At 41.5% G+C, this 23,980-nt stretch overlaps 1 protein-coding gene across 8 annotated transcripts in view; it reads left to right on the forward strand.

Annotated features, from left to right (window-relative positions):
- Positions 1 to 175: 175 nt before the first annotated feature.
- LOC110984320 (protein Aster-B-like) overlaps positions 176 to 23,980 on the forward strand; it is a 36,454-nt gene continuing 12,649 nt past the window's right edge. Inside the window, exons 1-12 of one of the 8 annotated variants that reach the window (XM_022244364.2) lie at positions 178 to 892; positions 6,973 to 7,089; positions 14,061 to 14,099; positions 14,631 to 14,720; positions 16,268 to 16,493; positions 17,389 to 17,473; positions 18,038 to 18,141; positions 18,817 to 18,912; positions 20,121 to 20,201; positions 20,552 to 20,761; positions 21,561 to 21,681; positions 22,622 to 22,777. In XM_022244364.2, the coding sequence (XP_022100056.2) occupies positions 366 to 892; positions 6,973 to 7,089; positions 14,061 to 14,099; positions 14,631 to 14,720; positions 16,268 to 16,493; positions 17,389 to 17,473; positions 18,038 to 18,141; positions 18,817 to 18,912; positions 20,121 to 20,201; positions 20,552 to 20,761; positions 21,561 to 21,681; positions 22,622 to 22,777 (1,852 nt within the window). In that variant the 5' untranslated portion in view covers positions 178 to 365. Of the gene's footprint in view, positions 893 to 3,599; positions 3,740 to 6,972; positions 7,090 to 14,060; positions 14,100 to 14,630; positions 14,721 to 16,267; positions 16,494 to 17,388; positions 17,474 to 18,037; positions 18,142 to 18,816; positions 18,913 to 20,120; positions 20,202 to 20,551; positions 20,762 to 21,560; positions 21,682 to 22,621; positions 22,778 to 23,980 lie in introns of those variants that run through there. The other 7 variants (XM_022244363.2, XM_087142686.1, XM_022244366.2 and 4 more) reach the window with 7 other exon arrangements.

Here is a 23,980-nt window from a genome sequence, read left to right on the forward strand (position 1 = left end):
CATGTACATGTACATGCATAATGCCTATAGAACCGCCAGGGACGTACATGTACATGTAGAGCGGCAACATTGATTTCCCGTCAGCCATAGCCGAAATCGTTTTACACCGTAGGTACTCTGCGAAGCTCAGCACAATACGTATAAACGTGCACTATGGTACGGCAGTGAACCAGTGAATTTGGTAACCGAGTTCTACACCTGAACATCATTCATGTCATAGCGGTAAAATTGACGAATCGTCTCTGAATCAGCATTGAATGTTTGTCTTTATCACAGTAATGAATAATAATAATGTGTTTTATCATGTGGACTTTGCACTGCTGAAGCATAATCCTGCCCCTTAACAACAGCAAGCTGTGGGGGAGATGGCCCAGAAGCAGCACAGATCTCTTTTAAACGCAGGTACGTTTCTGGATTTTCTAAGCCCGACGTCCGGGAATAGCAGAGATCGGCGCAGCTCGCAGCCGGCGACAACCCTCGATTCTCCGGCTAATCAGTCCGACCTGAGCCCGGACAGCGCCTCCAATTTGTCGGGGACTTTGACTACACATTCACCGAATGGGGTTGAACATGGCGAGGACGCTGTCTTGGCTTTGACCTCAGGTGAAATACCGGGACCCTCGACATCAACAACCAATCCACCACCCCCACGAGCTTCGCAATCCTCGTCTACATGTACAACAGAAACACAAGCAGCGGGCCAGAGAGAGGCTTTGTCCCCTGCCACAGGCAATAAAGGCGAAGGAGACAGCCCTACATCCGGTTCGGTTTCAACCGGTGGTCGGTCGGAACAACAATCTACGAGCGGCACAACGGGGTCAGGGAACAGAAATTGTGCAAGTTCGGGTCCAGTTGTAGTGATTGTTGGGCAAGATTCGAAAGAAAGCGAGAGGTAGGCCTAAAAGGCTGAATTAAGTTGCGGTATAATTTACAAATGACAAACTTAAATACTTGTAAAGTTAGAGAAAGCACCTGTAGGCTAAGCATGACAGGCTACATGTACATACATGTACTGTAGGTACCGAGGTACATGAAGGACCCATGCGTAAAACTAGCATGACTACGGCTTATTCCCAGGGAAAAAATGTTGCATCCTGACTCCACTTCAGCATTTGTGTACAAATTCTATGGGGAGTGAAGAGAATTTTCTAACTTCCCAACAACATTGGTAAATGTTTCTCAGTCCAGAAGTTGTGTCTTTCCAGCATTTCTGTAATGACTGACTTTTATTGAGATGATATATGATGAGAAAAGTGGAGTCAGGAGGCAACATTTTTTCCATTCCCAGAATTAGGGCCTAGGGCAGTATGAGGCACAATACTGGGAGAAATTACCTAGATCCATTGTTTGCCCCCTAGAGCGTATATCTGGATTTACCGTATGAGGAAAATTTATTTTTGCCGAATTTCAAAAATTTTGTTGATTTTCAGGTGGTACATGTATAGCATGAATTATTGAATTGTTTTCACTTGATCATGTTGATAGTGTCGTCGTGACGTCACGAGTTGTGGGATGCAAATGACCGTACAGTGTCATCGTGATGTCATGAGTTGTGGGATGCAAATGACCGTACGGTGTATGTTCTTTCAAGTCAGCTGTATTTATGTCAAAGTCAAAATGGACCAACACAAAAAATAGTAGGCTAATATTCTAAATTTAATAGTAAATCACTTTACGTCCTCATGACAGCACTTCAGTAATAGACTATCAATTTTTATGTTTTTTAATAGTTGGAACTTGCGGAGTATTTGTAATAAAATTCATTATTTGTTATGACATTGTGACATCACTAAAAATTCCAAACACTAAGCATGTTGTCATCAACAGTGTAATCACGGAAGTTCTTGCTGAAAGTTTTTTGAAAACACAGTGAACATGTACCGATTGTTTCTCAAAAAGAGTGTAAAAAGAAAAATGAAGGTAACATTTTTAAAAATCACAAATCCACGTTTACGATAATGTTATTGTTATGCCCCAACTATAGCATAAGTCCCAACTATAGCTGGGACAGTCCCAACTGTAGTGCTGCAGTTAGGCTGGCCCAACTATTGTTGACCAGTGTCCGTGGGAGATGTTTCAACATTATCCAAGTCAATGTGTGACACAATTCATCAAAAATGTGGCACTTAGCCCTATGACCAATGACATGACATTTGTAAACAATATGACTTTGTCACATGCTGGGCACATCATGCACACAGGGCCTCTCTGCTGTAGTTGGACTGGCCCAACTGTAGCACTCTAGTTGGGACGGGCCCAACTGCATGTGCATAGTTGGGACTGATGCTATAGTTATCATTAATATAATAATATAACATTATCATATCTACACACGTACATGTACGCTGTATGTGTACATGTACAGTACCCGTATAATTATCATGACATCATCCCATTTTTCACACACACTGTACCCGGTACATGTAACAAATCTTGGTTTTGGCCCAGTACTGAACATGCCAAGTTTCATCTGTCTGACGTGTAGTTCTTGAGATGACTTTGTAAGTGTGTCATATGACCTACATGTATGATGACATCGTTGTGACATCACTGACTGTTCTGGGACAGTTAAATTCTTTGCTTTGACTAAAAACATTTTCTGAGAAATGTTCTGGAGCTCACCATTTCTTTCTGTAAAATTGATTTCAATTTTTTCACAACTGTACACTGTAATTAATTCTCGGTGAAAGCAGGCAGTACATCCATCCCTAATCGTTCAGGCAAATATTAGTTAAACTGGTTGCATACAATGGGACATTACACAACCACATGGATTTAATTACAAGGGTACACTGACCATGAGCGCTGATAAATTATGGGCGTGTGTACATGTACATGTGTACGGACATGTGCACATGTACATCTCTGCATCATACATACTACACACGTACATGTACACTGTATGTGTACATGTACAGTACCCATATAATGTACGTGCATACATGTACATGTACGTGTGCAGTAATTTCTGCACCGTACCGGTAGTTGGGGGACATGTACGTGTACTCTTGATTGTTCACTTACATGTACATGTATTTTCTGGGGACTGAAAACGTTATGGCATGTATGGGACAAAGAAATTGCCCCCACAACTCGGTCCAAATTTGCCTAACAAAAGAACTTCAAGTCCCCTTAACAAGTTGAGTGCCCACCCAGAGAGGCCTACCGGTACATGTACGTGTACACACACATGTACATGTGTGTGTGATGATGAGTTGGCAATGCATGGGTACATGTACATGCAGTCACTGTACAATACCAGTACATTGTGTACATGTACAGTACTACATGTACATACAATATACGTGTACATGTACGTACCGGTTCACTCTTACATCATGTACATGTACGGTACATGCAGGTCCAATTGAGCTACAAACCCATGTACATTGTATGTGTAAGTTTACTGTTTGTTGTAACCATGTTGTAACTGCACTGCTGTAGTTACAGCAAACGCTATACCAGAAAGTGTAGTACTGTACATGTACATACACATGCCATGCACATGTTTGCATGGCACCATGCATGTTGCTGAATGTGCAAACATTTGGCAGCTTCCAGTACATGCACGGTACGTTCCACAATACATGTAGCTGGACATTCGAAGCAAATGGATGTGCCCTGTTCTTCTAGCAAAAGTGAAAGTGTTTCTGGTGTCACTTTCTGAAAACTGGAAGCACAGGAAATTTGATCAGAGGTCACAAGTTAGGGGTCAGGTTCGCTTTGGCACCAAGCACAGGTACTGTAAGTTATGAACTGGATTTAACATAAATTTGTATTTGAAGCAAGTAGTGATGAGCTGAATGAGTAAGTTGTAAAGCATTTCAATGTACAGGTATATGTGTATTATGTTGTTTAATTAAATGCAAAATTATGGTACATGTACATGTACCATACATGTACATGTGTACTGGTACAGTGCATTAACATACATGGAGGCCAAGTTGAAATCCAAGTCTTGATTCTTTTGTTTGGTGTATAGATGCCATGGTTTTGGAATCTAAAGCATTTTGACAAAGGAGGAGGATTGATCAGCATACATGTACAGTACATGTTCATGTACGATATGTACAAGTACATGTCCATGTACATGTACCCATATACAAAATGTACATGTACATGTATGTACCGTATAGAAATCAACATTACAGGCATGGCATGTGACTTCAGAAAGTTGATGTCATCACAAGTATCAATGATGATCTAAGGCCACCTGCGCATACACTGTACGGTACATACATGTACATGTACATGTACACATATGTACTTGTAACAACATGCAAGTTGGCATTGCATGCATTACAGGTAAAGACATGTGGATGATACTTTATATACATGTACCTGTACCTGTACATGCACTGTAACAGTACATGTACAAGGGATGTTACGTAATCATTGTCCATTCAGACTCCATTGCGTGCATGCTGGTCAAATCCGTTCAGACTCCATTGCATGGCTGGTCAAATTATCACAGGGTGGGGCTTTATGGATTACATGTAGAAGCATCAATTACCCAACGTGCACATGTGTAATTTTGCATGAAGTCATTTTTGGAATTTTTTTTCACATTGCACTAGAGTCTGTAGATTTTAAATGGTTGGTACCAATACAAGAAGAATGTACATGTACCTATAAGTCCAGTCATCAAAGTCATCATTTTGTAATGATCTCCCTTTGCCAGAATGCCAGAAGAACATGTTGTACACAATGTCGTACTTCATTTATGTACCTTCCACCTGTTAACATGTACCGGTATTTGTACTGTACCGTCACGGTACATGGGCATGCACAATGGCAAGAAACAAGAATTTACTCGTCACGTGTTTCCTTCATGGCCTTGGAAATGATTGCTTTATCTGTATCCTTCACACTCGCTGCACATGTACAGTGTACTTTCATTTTACCATACATGTACATGTTCATGAACTGGTACATGTACATGTTTGTACATGTGTACACGTACATGCACTGTATACTACTGTACATATACATGTACATGTGATTGCTTTTTCTTCGTTACCAAGGCTTACAAGTGCATACATGTACATACAGTACATGTACACTCTAAAATGTACCGGTACTTTGTACATGTACTGCCATTTAAGACTGTAAATCCGCATAATGTGCATGTATACATTATCCGGTACATGTACAGACTTACGGGTTGTATAGCAAAAATCAGGTTTGTCTTAAACCCAAATGGTGAAAAGTATAATTTGCACCAAAAAAAAGATACTGGTACATGTATAGCTCCTACATGCACATGCACTACATGGACGGTATCGTACATCATTTGGACGGGTACACCATACATGTATATGGTCATACAGTATCATAAGACGACTTTACAGTGTATCATGGGAGTTCCTCTTTATACATATGTACGGTATACATGTATATATATATGCAAGCGTATATCATTGGCTTTTCCACAATCCGCAGGAAAGACCTCCTTTTTTCAGATCTTTTCTTCCTCTCATTAATATTCTTCACCTCAAAATCACTTTCACTTTGTATGGTTTTTCTGGAACCATTCTGTGGTCACTCTGCAATCTTGCATCTTCAAAGGGGTCAAACAATGACCCATACATGTATGCACAAGTTTGTGAACTAAAATCTGAACTAGTATCAGTGTTCAAAATAAAAACTGCATGGGTTCTATTTTTTTTAACAACCAAAACTGTAAGTACTCTTCATGTTCAAGGTGCACTCTATACATGTACACTGTACAGCTGTACGTGTACATGTGTACGTTGTGTAGGGCATTTCTGGTCTGCACTGGTACAGTGTACATGTGCACAAATTACTACAATGTCATGTACATGTACAGGTACTGTACCTACAACTGTACACGTACATGTACGGTACATGTACTGCAACAATGGCACATCAGCTCTCACCCGATCCTTCCCTTGCACCTCATTCCATTGCTCACAAAATCGTTTTGGGAAAAAAAAAACTGATGAAGCTTACGGGTACATGTACATGTACATACCGGTATACACTGTACTTCTACTTGTCATGTGACTCAGAATCACAAGTGCTGTACACCAGTGAATGCAACGTGGCAGTCAGTTACATGTACACCTGTACATGTACATGTATGTACCGGGTAACATTATATTGCGTATAAACCAATCAGCTTTCCTCCTATCCATTCTTTCTCTCCCCCCGCCCAACCGTGCACACTGCTACATGTGCATACAGTATGTACATGTACCTGTGCAGTTTTACACTGAATTAACTTAAATGTATGTATTTATTCAAGTTTATGTTTATACAATTATTTATTTATTTACAAGTAATTTGGATTTGTTCCCCTCTTTTTTTTATCCGTAAGTCAGTTTTTATTATTACCTCATGATACCTGTTTATTCAGGCTGGTATGGTCTTTGACACAGAACGTGTGTACATGCAAGAACCCGTTTGTAACCACCCGTCTTTTTTCTTGCGCCGATTGATTGGGGAAGGGGTGCACTTCAGCTTGGGGCGGATGGGCCTACAGGTACATATATCATGTATAAGTACCGGTACATGTACAAGTAATGTGATGAATTAAGTTTGTCATGTTTGTGCAGAGTGGCGCAACCTTTGATGCACAATTTACATGCACATGTGCATGTTGGGTACGTGATGTACATGTACATGTAACGTTAAGTACCGGTACATGGACATGTGCACTTTGGACAGTATTGCAGTGTGTACATGTACATACATGTACATACAGTAGTGTTTGACTTGTAAACATGTACAATAGGACAAACTACAAGCTCACAGGTACAATGTACATAGTGTTAGACTCTGACACTGTTGCACTTTTCATTGTGTTTCACTACACAAACATGCAACGCACGCTTTTACTGATAGATTTTGCCTTTGTTGCAGTAAACTGCAATAGTTGAACAGAAAGCCAACTACACGGTAGCACAACGCAGTAGCAATAATGTTGGAATTGCCCCTTCCTTTCTTCAGTCAAGAAGAGTCCCTGGATGCTTTGGTTGTGGAAGGAGAGGAGGGCGGTGCCATGACAACTGTCACCATGCCGCCTGTCAAGCAAACCAGTGAGGGGATGTTGCGGGACAAAGATACGTAAGTGTGCCCCAAAAAGTGCTTGTCTCTGAAATCTCATCTACATGTACGCTTTTAGAATGACATGGCAAGTGAAACGGAGTGAGAGAGTAAAATAATAATCAAGAAAGAAAAACACTTACCATGCAGCACTTCTACGTGTTGAGTTGGTGCGGGATATGGTAACCTACATGTAGGGAATACATACACCGTACATGTATAGTGGATTTTTAAAAAATGTTGCAGACCATGTACATTTGTTGTACCATGTATAGCCACTAAAAAGTAGAGAAATTTTTTTCTTTGTAATGTGCTGTGGTATATGTAAGTCTTGCCGAATGTGCATGAGACATTGGTACCGTATGCGACTGAAGCCCACAGCCTGCAAAATGTTGCCATTGGGGTGTCACCGACTACTTGTAAGTTTCTGCGCTTTGCAGTGCTGCACGTATTTATTGGAATATTGAATTCAATTGAATTTAAACAGATATTGAATGCTCACTGTGTCAGGAGAGATATTTCAAAAAGCAACCAAAAGTGAGATGCATTTTGCCACGATTTCCCAAACACGAACATGCCAAAAGTCTGGAATGAATACTTAATAGCAAATATGTATATGTACTGGTACCAGTACATGTACATTGTACAGAACAAACTTTATGATTGAACAACTTGAAAAGTGAGATATGCTGTACTTATTCAAACATTCTGTCAACAGTGTCAATTTGAATTTTTATTAACTGCATGCATTACCCGTATTTACCTGTAGTATTAAGGAAGTGAGGAAGGGGCTTGTTGCACAACATCTGAATTAATCCTCTGTCACATGATTGATTGATTGTCTATTGCCATGAGTTCTATTCGCACCAGTGCATGTTGGTTCGGTGCCCAGTAGCCTGTGGCAGGTTGATTACACAGTACTGTAATGTGTTAAAAATTGCAAAATATGACCAAAAACAGGAAAACACCTTTCCCATGAATTGCCGAGAGATGAAGACATCTCTCAACTCATATTCATGTACGGTATGCATGCATTTACATGTAAATTAAAAAAAGGAAAACAAAATCCGTTGGGAAAAGTACCGTAAGGCATTGGAAGTGGACAGTACCAGTACATCTTGTAGGCGACACAATGATGATAAAGTGAGGAGTGACGATGAGCAGGATCTGCTGGTACATGTACCGGTACATGCTCAGGCATTGTATAGTACCGTACATGTATGTACAAAAGTACATGTGCATGTATATGTACATGTACATGGTTAATCCTTCCAGTACCCCGGTCTTATACAGTGTAGTTAAGCAGTTTTCTGAATCTTGATCTCCCAAAACCTGCACGGTACATGTAGGCCGACGACATACACTAAGTCAGAGTGCATACATTGCTACATGTACTTTCTGACACATGTTAGAGGGTATCCCTTCACCTACATGTACAGTGAAGTGTCCATCGGGACAAATGATCTTAAAATCTTCATTATTTCCTTTTACCATGTTTACAATGGTATGTAACATGTACATGTAGATGTACGGTACAGTACATGATACTGCAGTTGTTGACAGAAGATTAACCAGTGTTGTGTTGAAGTGTTGGTACTGTTAACAAGTGTTACCCGGTATGTACATGCGTGGACATGGATGTCATGCCAGTTACATGTATGTGATAACGGTACATGTATTAATTTGCAGAGTACCAGTCAAAGATAATGTACGTACATGCTAGTACAATGTACCGGTACTAGGACCAGTGCGGTAACTTTGAACATGTTAAAGTACGAGTACTGATATGTGTACCTGCACTTTTCAAAGAATCCTCCGATTCTTTAAATATTTGTACTGATAACAGGTGTCATGTGTTCCCAAATAGACACTTTGTACCAAATTTAGCTCACAATTGAGCACGCAATCTTTCACCCAAGAGCATCAACTTAGAAAATAATATATACTTGTACATGTACCTGTCCATTGTGCATGTATACACGATAATTAAAAGTGTGCTTGAAGTTTACATGTACATGATGTGAATATCGTACAGGAAAAGGTGACAATTGTGAATGATATTTATACACATACGTGTACATGTACATGTACATGTACACGGTGTCCCAGAAAAAAAACCCAAACCCTGAGGAAAGAGGTGAATGTGCCCAAACCTTGAGATATAATTATAATGTATAACCCTAACAGCCCTGAATCCTCCAATTTTAATGTGATTTTACACACACCCTAGGGAGTCAGGGATAAGGATCTCCGAAAAGTAGAAGCTTGTATTCTTTCTAATGATACCTTGATGGTATCCCTCCTGTCATGCATGACTGAACACCATTCTCTTGAAAATGGGGCATCCGAACTCAGTTGTAACACTTTGGATAAACCAGTGAATGATTGTGTTCCGCGTGACATAACGGGTCTGTTTCCACTTGGGTTTTCTGATGACATGTCACTTTCTGTGGTCACATGGTTATTGGAAAAAGTCAATACATGTAAATGTCATTCACATACACTGTACATGACAACATGTGGATACATCTGCAGTACATGTGCATGCATCTGTACACGTGCACATGTGCAGTGCACATGTTGGGCGTCCATCCAAGTCGATTCAGCTGAGCAGTTACAATGTACATGTATAACACTCAATTCTGTTAGATTCCCTTGAGAGCGCTATACATGTAAGGGGAATCTACCTGTCTACTGTAATTCAGCTGTTTGGTGTTCAGTGTTAGTCTCCTGACCTCCACCATGGCCAGCTCTGGTTTCACCTGTCGCTTTGTATTTAGCTGAAAACCGAGAAACATACAGGTACTACCTTGAAATTTTAATGGTGTCTTCCTCAAGTTATCCTCTGGATATTCCAGAGAATTAAAGTGCTTTTGTCTCAGACTGTTTTTCCTCCGCTTTCCATATTCAGAGATGCCCATGTTTGAAACCACAGAAAACAAAAACTTCCTGATGTCTACATGAACGTACTCAAATACTACAGTACTTAATGAAGAAAGCTTGCAAAAGTATTTCCCCACTACCAGAGAAAATCTGTGAAAATCTTTTCCCACTTGTGAAAAAAAAGTGTGAAAATCTTTTCTCACGTGTGGGAAAATCAGTGAAAACCTTTTCCTACTTATGGGAAAATCTGTGAAAATCTTTTCCCATTTGTGGGAAAAATCGTGAAAATATTTTCCCACTTCCAGGTACATTGTGAAAACATGAAATTTTCACAGTGACTAATGCTTTTTCTGGGATTTTTAAGGATTTTTGTGCCAGTAGAACGGCAAGGTAGAACGCCACGGTGGAGATCCCCGACCGGCATACGGTTGCTACATGTACATGTGTAACACTGTTTGAAGTGTACGGTAATATCTCTCTGAAAATGACTTTTTCCCTCAAAACGCAAATGCATCCAATATTTGTTTCTTTCCCGATTGCCTGAGTTATTGAACACAATATAACAGACACAGTTGAATGAGTCTGCCCATAGAATGCACTTTTTTCATGTGTTCAAACATTGGACAGAAAATGACTAGCACTTACCGGTACGACCTGTACACGTGCATGTGGTCAGGTGGTTGTGCAACATCCTTTGGTCATGCACAAACAGCACAGATGTGCACAGTAAATGCAAGGGTACAGGTGTACATGTACGTACATGGTACTGATACATGTATGCATGTGTACAGTACGTTAATACCTGCATTGGACTCGTACATGTACATGTACCTTCTGTACATGTACATGTGAATACATTTGTACCGTACACAGTTGGAAAAAACTGGTATTGTCTGAATCTCTCAGCCATGGAAAAATTATCATGAGGAGATTAAACATTGCATCACTTTCAAAGGCAAATAGATGACAAAGCTGCACACGCTGATCTGTCATACATGTAACTAAAAGGGCATTGCTCTGTCAACTGTCTGATGATTACCATGGTTACAGTACAGACACAGTACTGGTACACTGTACATAACCTCTGTCTGGATCTGGGTCGGTCCAGTTACATGTAATCTTTAACTACACTGTACATACAATGTTCATGGAGCAAATGTACGGTAATTATACATACGTGTGGATTTGTAGGCCAGTTCAGAGCTCAACTAGGCTGCTGTTCTTAGCCTGACAAATGACAGTGAATCATTGGTCAGAGTGTGAAAGGATGGATCCAGAAGATCACAGGGGAGGGGGGGAGAATTGGGAAATTTGCCAATATGCATCAATTTACCCATGGAGGTACATGTACATGTACTACCTGTACCTGAGGGATACCGGTTACCAGCCGGTACACAGGCACATGTACAGTACATAATACACGTAACGTGTACCGGTACATACCGGGTACATGTACCGGTATCTTTAGGGTACTTTGCATATTAGGGCGTTTTACTGTATACATGCTTTTGGAAGGATTGCAAATGAAATAAAAAAATTAAAATGGGATGCTGTCACTATACAGGTACTTGGCAGTAATGCAATCCAAGAATACGTATTACCAGTACATGTAACCGGTAACCGGTACATGTGCTGTACCTGTACGTGTACTTAAAGTAATTTACTTCAGTGCACTTTTGATCAGTCACCAATTTTGGGGGTACAAAAATGTACATTTACGTACATGTACCGGTACTTGTTTTGTCATGCAAGTTGGATGTTCCACTTCTTTGGTGTTTGGCCGCTAATACCGTTCCGGTACATGTACCGTACCGGTGCGTGATAAGTGAAGAAGAAAACAGTTTCAATTTTATTGTTTAGTCACTGATGTACTGTACCGGTAGTCACCACCCACTTGATGCCGTTTTGTACCAGCATTTGGCCAGTTGTTGAAATTTTCCATGTGTAAATGTATGTATGTGTCACCACGATCACACATTCAACCAATAGCAAGGCACTTTGAATTATGTACGTGCACATTACTCATTACTGAGTTCTTGGTTTTATGGCACCGCACTCCCTACCGTTGTTGAGCGCTGGTGACTCCTCCCCCGTTACCATGGTTGTCCACTGATAGTCTGATACCGGGTGTGTTTGCTACATACATAGGGTACATCTACAAGTACACAGTAGATGTGCAAAATACAAAGTGTCGAGTAGCCTCGCCGGTGTTAGATGTGCACGTGGGTATACATGTACCGGTACATGTACCCCGAAGGAGATGGTTTGATCGAGTTGTTGGTAAATCTGTGCATTGCATGAATGATGCCCAGGAGAGGAACAGTAGGCCGAGTTTGATTCTTGGAAAGAAGAAAGATAAGAGCAGCATTACGCATTTAGCATGTCTGGTTCCTTTTCTTGGAAGCATGCTACAAGATACACAGTTGGTAAAGTGTACCAGCGCATGAACCGGTACAGGTAAGTACATGTACATGTACATTGTAGGGTAACCATGTACATGTACATACATGTACACCCATACATGTACTTCAATTATCTAGGGATTTATGCATTGAATATACCCGTACTAGGATGTGTGACATTTTAGAGATCAAATGCTTTATTCTTAGAATTCATAATTACATGTAGTGTTTAATTGGTTAGTTAAAAATTACTGCATTGATAAGATGCAACAGTTTGACGCTTAAGCACTTCCTGCCGGCGACCCGTTTTCGAGTACATAAACTGGGAGCCCGGAACTGGGACAAAAGAGTTGGGCCTTATAACAAAAGACCGTGCTCAGCACAAAAGACTGAGCTGCTGGGCATTTTTTTGCTCTCAATAATGGAGAAAATCCAGCCTTGTTTTAAAACAGTACACCACGGTTTGAGGCATTTAGAGCAAGCAGATTACAACTTTCAAACTTATGATTACCCACCTCCGCCCCATCTCCACCTTGTGGTAAGCACAATGTACATGTACATGTACATGTACCTTGTGCGAAGGGAATCTTGGTATTGTCACAAATCAATGTCCACAGGAGCCATTCCTCCCAGTGGTACAGTTTGGGGAATTGTATACTGCATGAACTTCAGTTGTCGTGGCACATTTGAAACAGTTTTAGCTGGGAATTTGGCAGACACTGTCTACAGACACCATCATAATGGCCAATACATTTATTTGACCATTTACAGAGCTGCTCTAGTATACAATGAAGGCACTATGACAGTAATTACAATGCTTTGTGACTGGCACTCCAATGGCTCCATCACCAAGGTTGAAAAAGCCCTACAATCCATTAGACTGGTTCCCAGTTTCAGCTGCATGGGACGCTGATCTATTACTCCCCCGGCCAGTTACATGTTCATTCATACACGTATTGTACCAGTAGCCACCAGTTCTCATTGGTGACAAGAGGCAGGGGGAAAATTAACTATACATGTAGATACACTTGTGGTTTGCCAAAGTGTGACATCATTTACAAACATACGTGTGGAACCAGAAAATTAAAAGCCAATGGTGTACTGTATGCGCACGTCTTGCGCCAATGCCTTTTACACACATACATGTACCGGTAATTGTGCGAGTGACGTATTCACTTGTACAGTACATGCACATGTATGTACATATGTACATGTACATTGTACATGTACAGTACATGTAGGTACATGTACATGTACATGCATATGTACCGGTATGCTGGCTACAATGTACATGTACATGTATATGTACTTACAGTACATGTACATGTAACATGTGTTTGCCTACCGGTATTTAGTACATGTGTGTACATATAGTATACTGGTAATGCTTGCAGTTGAATTGACCCTACATGTACAAGTGTACATGTATACATGCATACATTACTCACCATTTCTGCATGATTATAGTGTACATGTACATACCGGTATCATGTGCCAACAAGTCGTGATTTAATAGCCTGAAGTCAGCTTTACTGAATGAAAAGTATGCATTGGTTGCCAGTAATGATAAAAGCTCTGTTTTCATGGATGTCATGTAACGGTATGGTTTGTTTCCTTGAAAGTTTTATTTAACCTGTTGCTCTTTTTGTGCATGTGGTTCACATTTAATTTTTACTTTGTTTCAAATGTTTGTTTCTTTTCCTTCAGAAAGCGAAGTACCAGTTTCAAACAGTCCATTTTCCGAAGGTGTGTTGTTGATTAACAGTATTTCTTTCATTGTTATTGTTTGCATGAGTGAATGAACTTGTAAACCCTACCAGTAACAATTGTTCAAGTGTTCTGCATGCCTTACTGAATCCTCCAAATTCCATTGACTTTGACATGTCACCCTCATTTATGGTAGTCTTTGATCATTAAAATAATTAAGTTTGTTGCAAGCTCTGTTGTAAAGACAGGATAGTGCATGGTGGTACAAGTGCATGTACATGTAAGAGGACGCACATGCTACTCAAGTTATTCCTGCCAGTAATTCCATGTACATGTACATGTACCCTGTACATGTACGTACAGTGTACATGTAAGCCTCGTTCACAGGCATACATGTACCGATATATGCAAGTGATGAAGTTGTCCCCACAAATTTCACAGAATGTTTTCTATTGAACACCACTAACCTTGCTTTTCTTCCTCCCCTCTCTGTGCCTTTCCCTGGCTGTGTTTATGTGCCTCCCGTCGTGGTGTTTTTGGTTTTTTTTTACCGGATGTGGCTCTGTATAGGAGTTCCAGGCAAGCTAAAGAACGTCAAAGCAGTGAGTTGACCTCGAGGGAGCCTCTGTCCAGTGAAAGTGAAGTAGACAGTGGCAATAAGTGAGTGTTCCTTGGAACAGGAAAAAAAGGGTTTCAACATTTTTCTGTGGTCCCCCATTTCTCTTATGGTACCTGTACCTGTGCTCCCAATCCAGCATATACTGTAGCCCAGCCTAACCTAATCCATCAACTCAACGTAACCCAACCTAACCCGATCCAAACCAACCCAACCTAACCCAACCCAATCCAAACCAACCCAACCCAACCCAATCCAACCCAATCCAAACCAACCTAACCCAACATAACCCAACCCAAACCAACCCAACCCAATCCAACCCAACCCAACCCAACCTAACCCAACCTGCCAACCCCAAACAACCCATCTGTGTGATGCAAACTTTAACCCACCTTTGTCTTACATGGCCCAATTAACCCTAACCCCCTGTAATTATTAGAACCTGCTAAGCTTCAACAGTCCTTGTACGAACAACAACACCACAACCGGCTAATAGGTCAGCAGGGTTTGATTGACTTTGAGTATGGATAGTCCATGCAATACTAGGGTGATAACACCATAACCCAGGCACAGTCCAACCAGTGCCCAGTGCACAGTACCACTGACAAGTTGCTGCAGGGAACCACCCTTGTACATGTATGTTCTCACTTGAGTAAAATCCTACATCACAACCCCAGGCCTTTGTTCCTCGATCCAGTAAAGTTCCATGAAGCCAACAGCATAAGCAGTGCTGATGAACCAGCCAAACTTGACCAAACCTATCGGCACTGGTGATGTTGGTCGTTTATTGGCTTAGGATACGCTTTATTAACACATACATGTATGGGTAATTCCAGAAATTAGGGGTCCATTTTTTTTCGTGTCCGTGTTACATTTGACATGCGATTTTGTAAGTTCAGAACACATTCTCTAATTTCCAGAAGTGATGAATTAACGCAAATTATCTGCCAAACAAATTATAATAGTTTGAAAACAATTTCGGTGATATTTCCATGTCAAATACCCGGTAACAAAGGTCAGATGTACATATAACAGGGACACAAAAACGTCACACTTTTGGACCCCTAATTTCTGGAACTACCCATTAACATGTAGATCTATTCAGCTTTGTCCAATCCTCCTTGTTTTGGTCACTTTCTTCCCCCTTTCTACCCAAACAGGGCTAAGTCTTCCAACTGTGGTATGATTTTACACACACCTTTAGAGGGTTAGAATTAAGCTACAGTAGATGTTGTTTGTGCCCACTTCCAGTGTGTGAAACAGCAGAACAAAAATCAGCCAAAAACAAACCAAAAACTGACCCTTGCCCACTGTCCAACCCCATCACAAGGTTTTGGAGCATTTTAGGGAAGTGGAATTTATGCCCAATACGTGTATACTTAACCGGTACAATATTACGTGCACTGTAGGGCTACAGCCCTCGTGAAAATTAACATACATTTTCATGTGCCATTGATGCATGTTTCTTCATGTTCTTGGCAATCTTGCATTGGGTGTGGGTGAAAGGCATTCTTATAAGTCTCCCTTGGATGAGAGCAGAGAGGGACAAGATGATGCCTCATCTCCAAAGGCTTTTTCTTGCCTTCCACAGTGCCACAGCTGCTCCTAATCAACCCTCCCCCATCCATGTTTCCCGATCCTGTCCGTCCGAGCTTCCGCTCTTGGACCAAGCGCAGCAGCAACAGCAGCACCTGGGCTTTGAGACGTCCGGCTCTTCCGTTGGCTCACCTACCGAGAAGGTGTCCCCTACGGGCAAGGAGGACAAGTCGCCCAAGCCTGTCAAGAGGAACAGCAGCAAGAAATCCCCATGGTACACGGTAAGCTTATGCTTGGTTTTTATAGTCGTTGACATACAAAAATGGACATGTAGCAGGAGTTGAGGACACACCCTTGGCCAGTGTTGAGGTGGAGTCTGTCACAAGTCCATCTCAAGTCCCTTCATAGTTCAAGTTACAAGCCCGTTCATGATACCAGTCATAAATAAGAGGATGAACAGTGACATCCATGTACTTGAACATGTCTGTGAAGAAGTTCTCAGTTCTTTTTACAGTTCCTTCTTGAAGGAACTTTCTTTTGAATACACTGTAGCTTATGACTTGTGATGGCTCTGTGATGTTCTTGCAAGGATTTGAGATGAAATGTCTTTTGCAGTCGTTTAACCCTCACAGTTTATTTTGGACCATCTCACAGCTGGGGGGGTTCAGAAAAAAGTAGTTAAAATTCATCATGATCAATCACACAAGAGCACCTCTGTATGTATTTAAGTTTCAGATCGTGCTAGTATTCATGACACACAAGCATTTTTTCCCAGAACATTTCAATATGAAATGCAAATAATGGTATAACATATTGGTACCTGTCAAAAACTTCATGATGACTAAAAGTGATCTTGAAGTTTTTGTGTCATTAATGTGTGAAAGAAAAGCAGTGCCAAATGTTAAATGAGAGTGCAGTCACTGCTGTTAAAATGTTGGGAAGTGCATAGCGCCCTCAACAGTTGAAACGTGGAACCAATGAGCCAGATCTTTTAACTAGTGATATTGGTACATTATTATGATTAGGCACCAGCAAAGGTGTCACCATTCCACTGCGCAGTGGTCATGTGATGTAACAAGCATGGCCGGTTACAACACATGAATTACAATCGATTCATCTGTAAACAAAAATTTCAATGTTTAATTATTTATTTCTATCTTTGCTCTTTACTGCCAGGTGCTGTCAGCTTCCTACAAGTCCAAGTCAGAGGAATTCCGCAAGTACTTCAAAAACATTCACAACAGTGAAAAACTTATTGCAGGTTGGTGCCATTCTCCCGCCCTATCAAAAGGGACCTTTGACCTTGGTTTTATCAATTGAGACCAGACTTGTATTATGAGTCACAAAATATTGAGTCCAAGTCCGAGTCACATCTCTCGATTCCTAGTCACATTTCAATTCTGAGTCCAAGTCCTGAGTCATCTGGGTTGAGCCCGAGTCCAAGTCATTAAAAATATGACGCGAGTCTGAGTCACGAGTCACACAAGTCTGTTGGAGACTGCTGGGATTTTTTTTCTAGTTTTTATGCCTCAGTTTTTGATAGTAGAGACTTGCTTCAATTCTGAAACTCAGCAGTTTTGAGGGCAGATTTTCTTGCAAAATACAGGATTCTCACACAACACAGCACGTGTTGTACATATGTATATCTTGGCCGATTAGAACACCCAGCACTCTTAAGGGGTTTAGGTGTTCTGGCAGGTTTATTTGGACTTTCCATCATAAGTAAAATAAAACAGGTGCAGTTTCATGCACACGTAGCCTATGGAATAGTGTCATCTTTCACCCAGACTTCTCAGTGCCATTTTCCAACTGTTCTCCCCAACAGATTACTCCTGTGCCTTGCAGAAGGACATCCTGGTGCAAGGGAGGATGTACGTCACCGAGAATTGGCTCTGTTTCTACGCCAACATCTTCAAGTGGGAAACCCTGGTCAGTTCCTTAAACTTCCTCCAGACGTTTGTTCTATAACTCTTTGTATTACGGGGGTTGTGTGATACTGACCTTGAAATCCAGGTTGAGCCCTCCAGCCTTCAGTGTGTACATTGTTATTTACATACTGAGACTGTCGTTGCTGGTTTCAAGTCAGTTTCATGCTAATAATTGTCTAACAGAGATATTGAGCAGACTGTAGACCTTCTTAAAAGAGTCTTGAGTCTTTACATGACGTGGGTCATCCTAGAATTTGGGGTCCATTTTTTGTCCTGTGGGTTGTCTGATTTTGTAATCATAAACCCATTCTTTTACTGGTAGGTTCCAAGAGTGATTAAATAATGCCAAAAAAAAAGGAAGTAAATTTCAGCGACATCACCGTGTCAAATTAGACCGGTCTCGTGTCAAAATATCAATAATCGCATTGTTTTAAAATTGTGTTTAGATGCAATTATGTCTTTGAATCCCTTATTTATCTCTGTAAGACCATTTGTATTACAACCTGTATGGCTGTAAAGATTATTATAATAAAACACTTTTATAATTAGAATAAACGGGGCCACCCAAATGTCACACTTTTGATGTGTACACTCAGGCAACATTCTTTGTTAAAAAGCCACTCTCTGTTGTTCACCAGAGTGTGAAATCAATCTCTTGTTTTCGTTTTGGTTGCAGCTTACTATTAGACTGAAGGACATCACTGCCATCACCAAAGAGAGGACGATGCGACTGATACCAAATGCGGTGCAGATAGCAACCGAAAGCGAGAAGGTACACATTATGGGGCAGTATCAAACTATTCAAGGGCAGTAGTGAACTATACACCAAAAGGTTTCAGTCACTGAGGGCAATATTAGGATATTTGTTGCCCGATTCATCAAAACTGGATTTGTCTGGGTATTGCTTCAAGTGAAACAGAAAGTTATGGGGGGACATTTTTTCTTCATTCAAAAAATAGTTTTCAACGCTATCATGCCTGTGTCCTAAAAAATATTTAACAATATTGTGAAAGACTCTGCAGAAGGAATACAGCTTGGTATACAAATGCCTTAAGCATGGCAAATTAATTTCCTTTTCTGATAACCAGATGATGATCTAGAGAGGTTTTAAATCCTGGGCCGAATTTCACGGTGCTGCTTTAACAGCAGAAAAGTCGTGCTAACTTTGGCAGAAAAATTTGTTGAGCATGCTTGGTGTGGTTGTGCTAAAGGTTGCGGGCACATAGAAATTTCTATTGTTACGGCATCTCAAAGTTTAAGCAAATGTTCCTCCAAGGTTAGCATATCTTGGGCTGTGCTTACGGTCTCCATGAAATACGCGGAGCCTCTGTAAGCTTGAAATGGTGTGCTGAGCAGCGGCGTAAAATTGAGCCCAGGTGGATAAACTGAGCCCTTTTTGTTCTAAACCGATTGTTAATCCCACAAAGGTGCTCAGTCCATCTTTATCGTGTGGATGCTTACAGTTCCTTAACCACTTCATGCCGGGGCATTTTTCAATGTTGATGATGCTGGGCCGGCATGACTATCATTTTGTCCGTTTTCAAAATCCTTCAAAAATTCATCATTCCGTTTAACGGTCATATATAGCCGCACCAAGTAATCTTCAGGCACCACTCTAAGTTGACAGGTGACCTTCATTGACGCCCGAGTATTTCAGCCAGGCCAGCAGGCCAAAGCATACGTCTCCGATCCCGGAGTCCCCGGCAGGAAGTGGTTAAAACCCTAACAGTCCCAAATCCTCCAATTTCAATACAATTTTACATACACCCTAGGGGGTTAGGGTTAAAAGAAAACCTAGCAGCATGTCCCTGGGGGGAGGGGTGCCAAGTTAGTCCCTCTGCCTGCCCCTCTCGGTACCCCACTTCCACCCTCCCGTGCCTTCTCATTTCTTTCATACCGGTACCTTTATTTTGGACATCAAGTCCACATGTACGGTACAACTGCAGTCTGTCTTACTTTTGCCCTTTTCTTTCTCTGCAGCATTTCTTTACCTCCTTTATATCCAGGGACCGGACTTTTCTGCTTCTCTTCAAGGTGTGGCAGAATGCCCTGCTGGATCAGGTAACGAGGGGGCTTTGGTCTTCATCAACACTCAAACTTATAATGTGGTAACAACTGATGTAATTTACCTGTTATAAAGCTAATTTCACTTGTATAGACTAATCCCACTGGACACCATAGCTGCCGTGGCACCGCACTCGCGCGCACATTCTTCCACTTGGGGCAAGCATTTAGCACCCTATTGGTCAAAGAGGCATGTAACATGTGTGTACCTTACAAACTCTCCATGAGCGTTGTGCCACCGCAGTAATGGCTTCTAATTATGGTCGCCAAATTACACTACAGAGGTACTGGCGAATTTTCTATGTAACTGATCGTTTCCCCATACCAATCCTGTCCCATCTCTCCAGAAAATGCCCCCTTCAGAATACTGGATGCGGGTGCACAGCAACTACGGCACCAACCTGGGGCTGGCAGCAGACGAGCTGCCGGGGGACTACGTTTGCCCCGACTTTTCTCCAGACGATACAGAGATTGGCGAGATGGGCGAGTTTGACGAGTCCAAGAGCCAGGGGACGGAAGGGATGGAGGAAGAAGACGATGATGATGAGGAGGAAGAGGTATTGTAGGAGAGTTAGCGTATCTTGGCCTTTTTTTCCCACTTTAAATGTGCCGGCACAGATGCCAGCCATCCGGCAATTGTTGGAATTACAGCTTCTTCGTATTTGGGGGGAAAACCTTCCAACTTTTGGTATTTTGGGGGTTGGAACGACCATTTTTTCAACACATGGGAACTTAATGCACAGAATTTGAAAAGACTCAGTGTTTCCCTATCTCCCCATGCCACAGTAACCTGCACAATGATTGGATTTACACAGACATGTAGTGTGGGGCATTGTGTAAGCAATGTCCTTTGAAATATATATATTTTTAGACATTTCAATCTGTGAGGAACTAATTTTGTTGATTCCCATGCAAATTGGGTTCCCCTTACATAGCCAGAGAAGGAATGCAGTTATGATGTACATCCTGGTGGAATATTAATGCACGGGGGTCGTCTTGCATTTCACAGCTGGACAGTGCATTAAGTTTTGACTGACAACCGTGTCAAAATCAAAGTTGAAAGGGGTGAAAAAATAGAATTCATGCATGCAAGCGTGAAAAATAACATCAGCTGTCACTAGCCAGAACCAACATACAGTAGTGGATATTTTGTGTCAAACTAACACTGCAGATAAATTACAAAAGACTGATAGATAGCCCAGAAAGCACAGTGCCTCCTGTGCAGTCATATTATTGTAGGGTGATTCCAGTGTGACATTTTTGTGTACCTATTACATCTGACCTTTGACATGGTTTTTCAGATCAGACATATTTTGAAATGTGCTTTTTCCCCTCCTCTGTTTGTGGTGACCACAGGTTGACAATGAAGAGCTGGAAACACTTGAGGGGTCAGAGGTTGAGGGTCAACGCCTCACCATTTCCGGCGACACAGGGGGTACACCTGATGTCCCAGCTTCAAAAGCGTTGGATGAGGAAGGTGAAGAAGGGTCAAGGGTCAAAAGCCTCAGGATATGGGCATTTCACAGTGTTGTGCACCACCAAGAGTTTGCCACAGAAAGGCCATTTTCAAGTTTATGGTCAAGAAAAACATGGCTGACTTGCCGCGATTTGCTTTTGACCAAATGTGAATGGACAACTTGACGAAATGTTTGATTTATCGGGGCATTGGTTACGTCACAAAAATCTACCAACTTGATTAACACCGATATTCAACAAATACTTTGAAATCTTCAACCCAGACCGAATTAATTGGGACCAGTTCAAGTTTCGCACGCACAGCTTAGCTGATGAATAAAACTTCGTTGACCAGTTTCCCGCAGGGCTCTGTGAAAAGGGCTTCTTCATGGCAACTTCTCGGTGGTGCACTGAGTTGTGAATCCCCTGTATTATATTGATTAATATGTGCGATTGAACAGAAAATTTGACTTTAAAGGGATTTGAACCAGGGACCTCCAAGAGAGCTAAGCTAGCACTCAATCGATGGCTATCCAGCCTCGCATTAGAATTTTACCTCTGAGACAGTTAGGGATTTCAAAGATGAGGCTACTCAAGAACGAAATGTACAAGTACATATATAACGTCAGGCCAGCTCGGATATATTCAGTTCATGAGAGTCAATATTTGATGTATGCACACTATGATGTTCTCGAATGACCTACTGCGCACTTCATTTTTAGTATGTGCTGTTTGCATGCCAAGCTGACTCATTGTCAGTTCTGTTGCTTTTGAGGTACCCACAAGCATCCCTTAAAGTTTGTAAGTCCAATGCATGAAGTTTTTCCTAGGATAAGAGGAGAAAACTCAGAAAAGTTCTTTCTTTTACCTGTAATGTTTCTCCGTTTCCAATCTTATGTGCTCTTGTCAAACTCTTGCTGTCCGTGCTGAGAAAACTTTTTTTCCCCCCTAATATAATTAAGGTGAGGTCCAGTCATTGGAGCCAAATCCCTTGCATCCAGAAGCCAAGGAGTATATGAACTCGTACTTCAACGTGACGGTGGACAAGTTCTTTGCAGCGCTGTACAAGAAGGAACACCCCTTCTACAGGAATTTCCTGCTCCACAGAAAGCATACTGGTAAGCTCTCATCGCTTAACACCCAAGGAGACATTCTTGCCACAGACCTTGCTTTAATCTTTCGAAACCCTCCACTGTACAGAAAGCCCAAGGCATCGTTTTGTCCTTCATCTGTCAAGAGGTTCCAAGTACCTCGCTGAAAGATAGTGGCTGGGCTTTCTACCTTCTTTGATCCTTCAAAAGCCTTCAAAACTTTCTAATGGAAAGGATCTTAGATAAGACTTGAAGGTTTTCACGGTGAAAGAACTATGTGAGTAAAACAATTGCGGTTACACCATGGATCAATCTCTTTCTTGAGTATGTGTGGTTCTGAGAAGAACCGGGGAAAGGATCTTGGAAGGCAGGGATAAATAAAGGCATTTGTTTGCTCAGCGTAACCAATGCACAGCCTTGTGTGCGCATAGCACAAGGCAGTTTCAGCCCTTGCATTCTGAGCGTAAGTTTCCTTCCAATGAGAGAATTAGTCTGCCTGATCACAGCCCAGTGTTACGCCTGAACTGTACTTGGCAGTTTGAACCCATGTATTTGAGTGCAGCTTTCTTCCAGTCGGCTGCACGTGCCAGTGCCCCAGCACAGAGGATGGTACGTTGAGTGATACAGCAGCTCATCAGCAGTGGGAGGTTACATTGGAAGTTGGCGGGGGGAGGGGAAATCTATCCAGTGTATTTTTTTTGCTGTTTTGGCATTTCTTGGTTCGTAAGGCAGGTACGGTGTCTACTGCTATGCTTTGCCAGACATGAAAAGTCCACGCTGTAAACACTGAGCATTTGAGTTGTTCCGGATGAGTAGTTGAGCAAAGGTTAATATGGGTGACTCACAATGCAGTGCACCTCCAAGAGGTTGTCATGAAGAGGCCTTTTTACACTGCATTATGGGATAGATAATCGATAAAGTCTCATTCGCAAATTGCGCTGTGCACGGAAAACTTAAATTTTTTCTGTATGTTATTTATCTTGGTTGCAAATTCGAAATTGCTTATTGCGAATGGGTGGATGTCAAAATGGTGGATTTTATGTAGTGCACGGAATGCCTCAATCAATCAAATATCCCCAAATTGCATACCAAGTGAGCTTAATTGCAGTAGCCTGTCTACCGTAAACTTGAAAAGTGGTCTGTCTGCGGCAAACTCTTGGTGGCGCTCTTTATTTTCTGTATTTTAAATCGCCCGTGTTGACATGAGCATGATGTTCAGTTATTTGTCAT

Source organism: Acanthaster planci, linkage group LG10 (genome assembly GCF_054643075.1).
Source record: "Acanthaster planci isolate LZ-2023a linkage group LG10, COTS_SCS, whole genome shotgun sequence".
Lineage (NCBI taxonomy): Eukaryota > Metazoa > Echinodermata > Asteroidea > Valvatida > Acanthasteridae > Acanthaster > Acanthaster planci.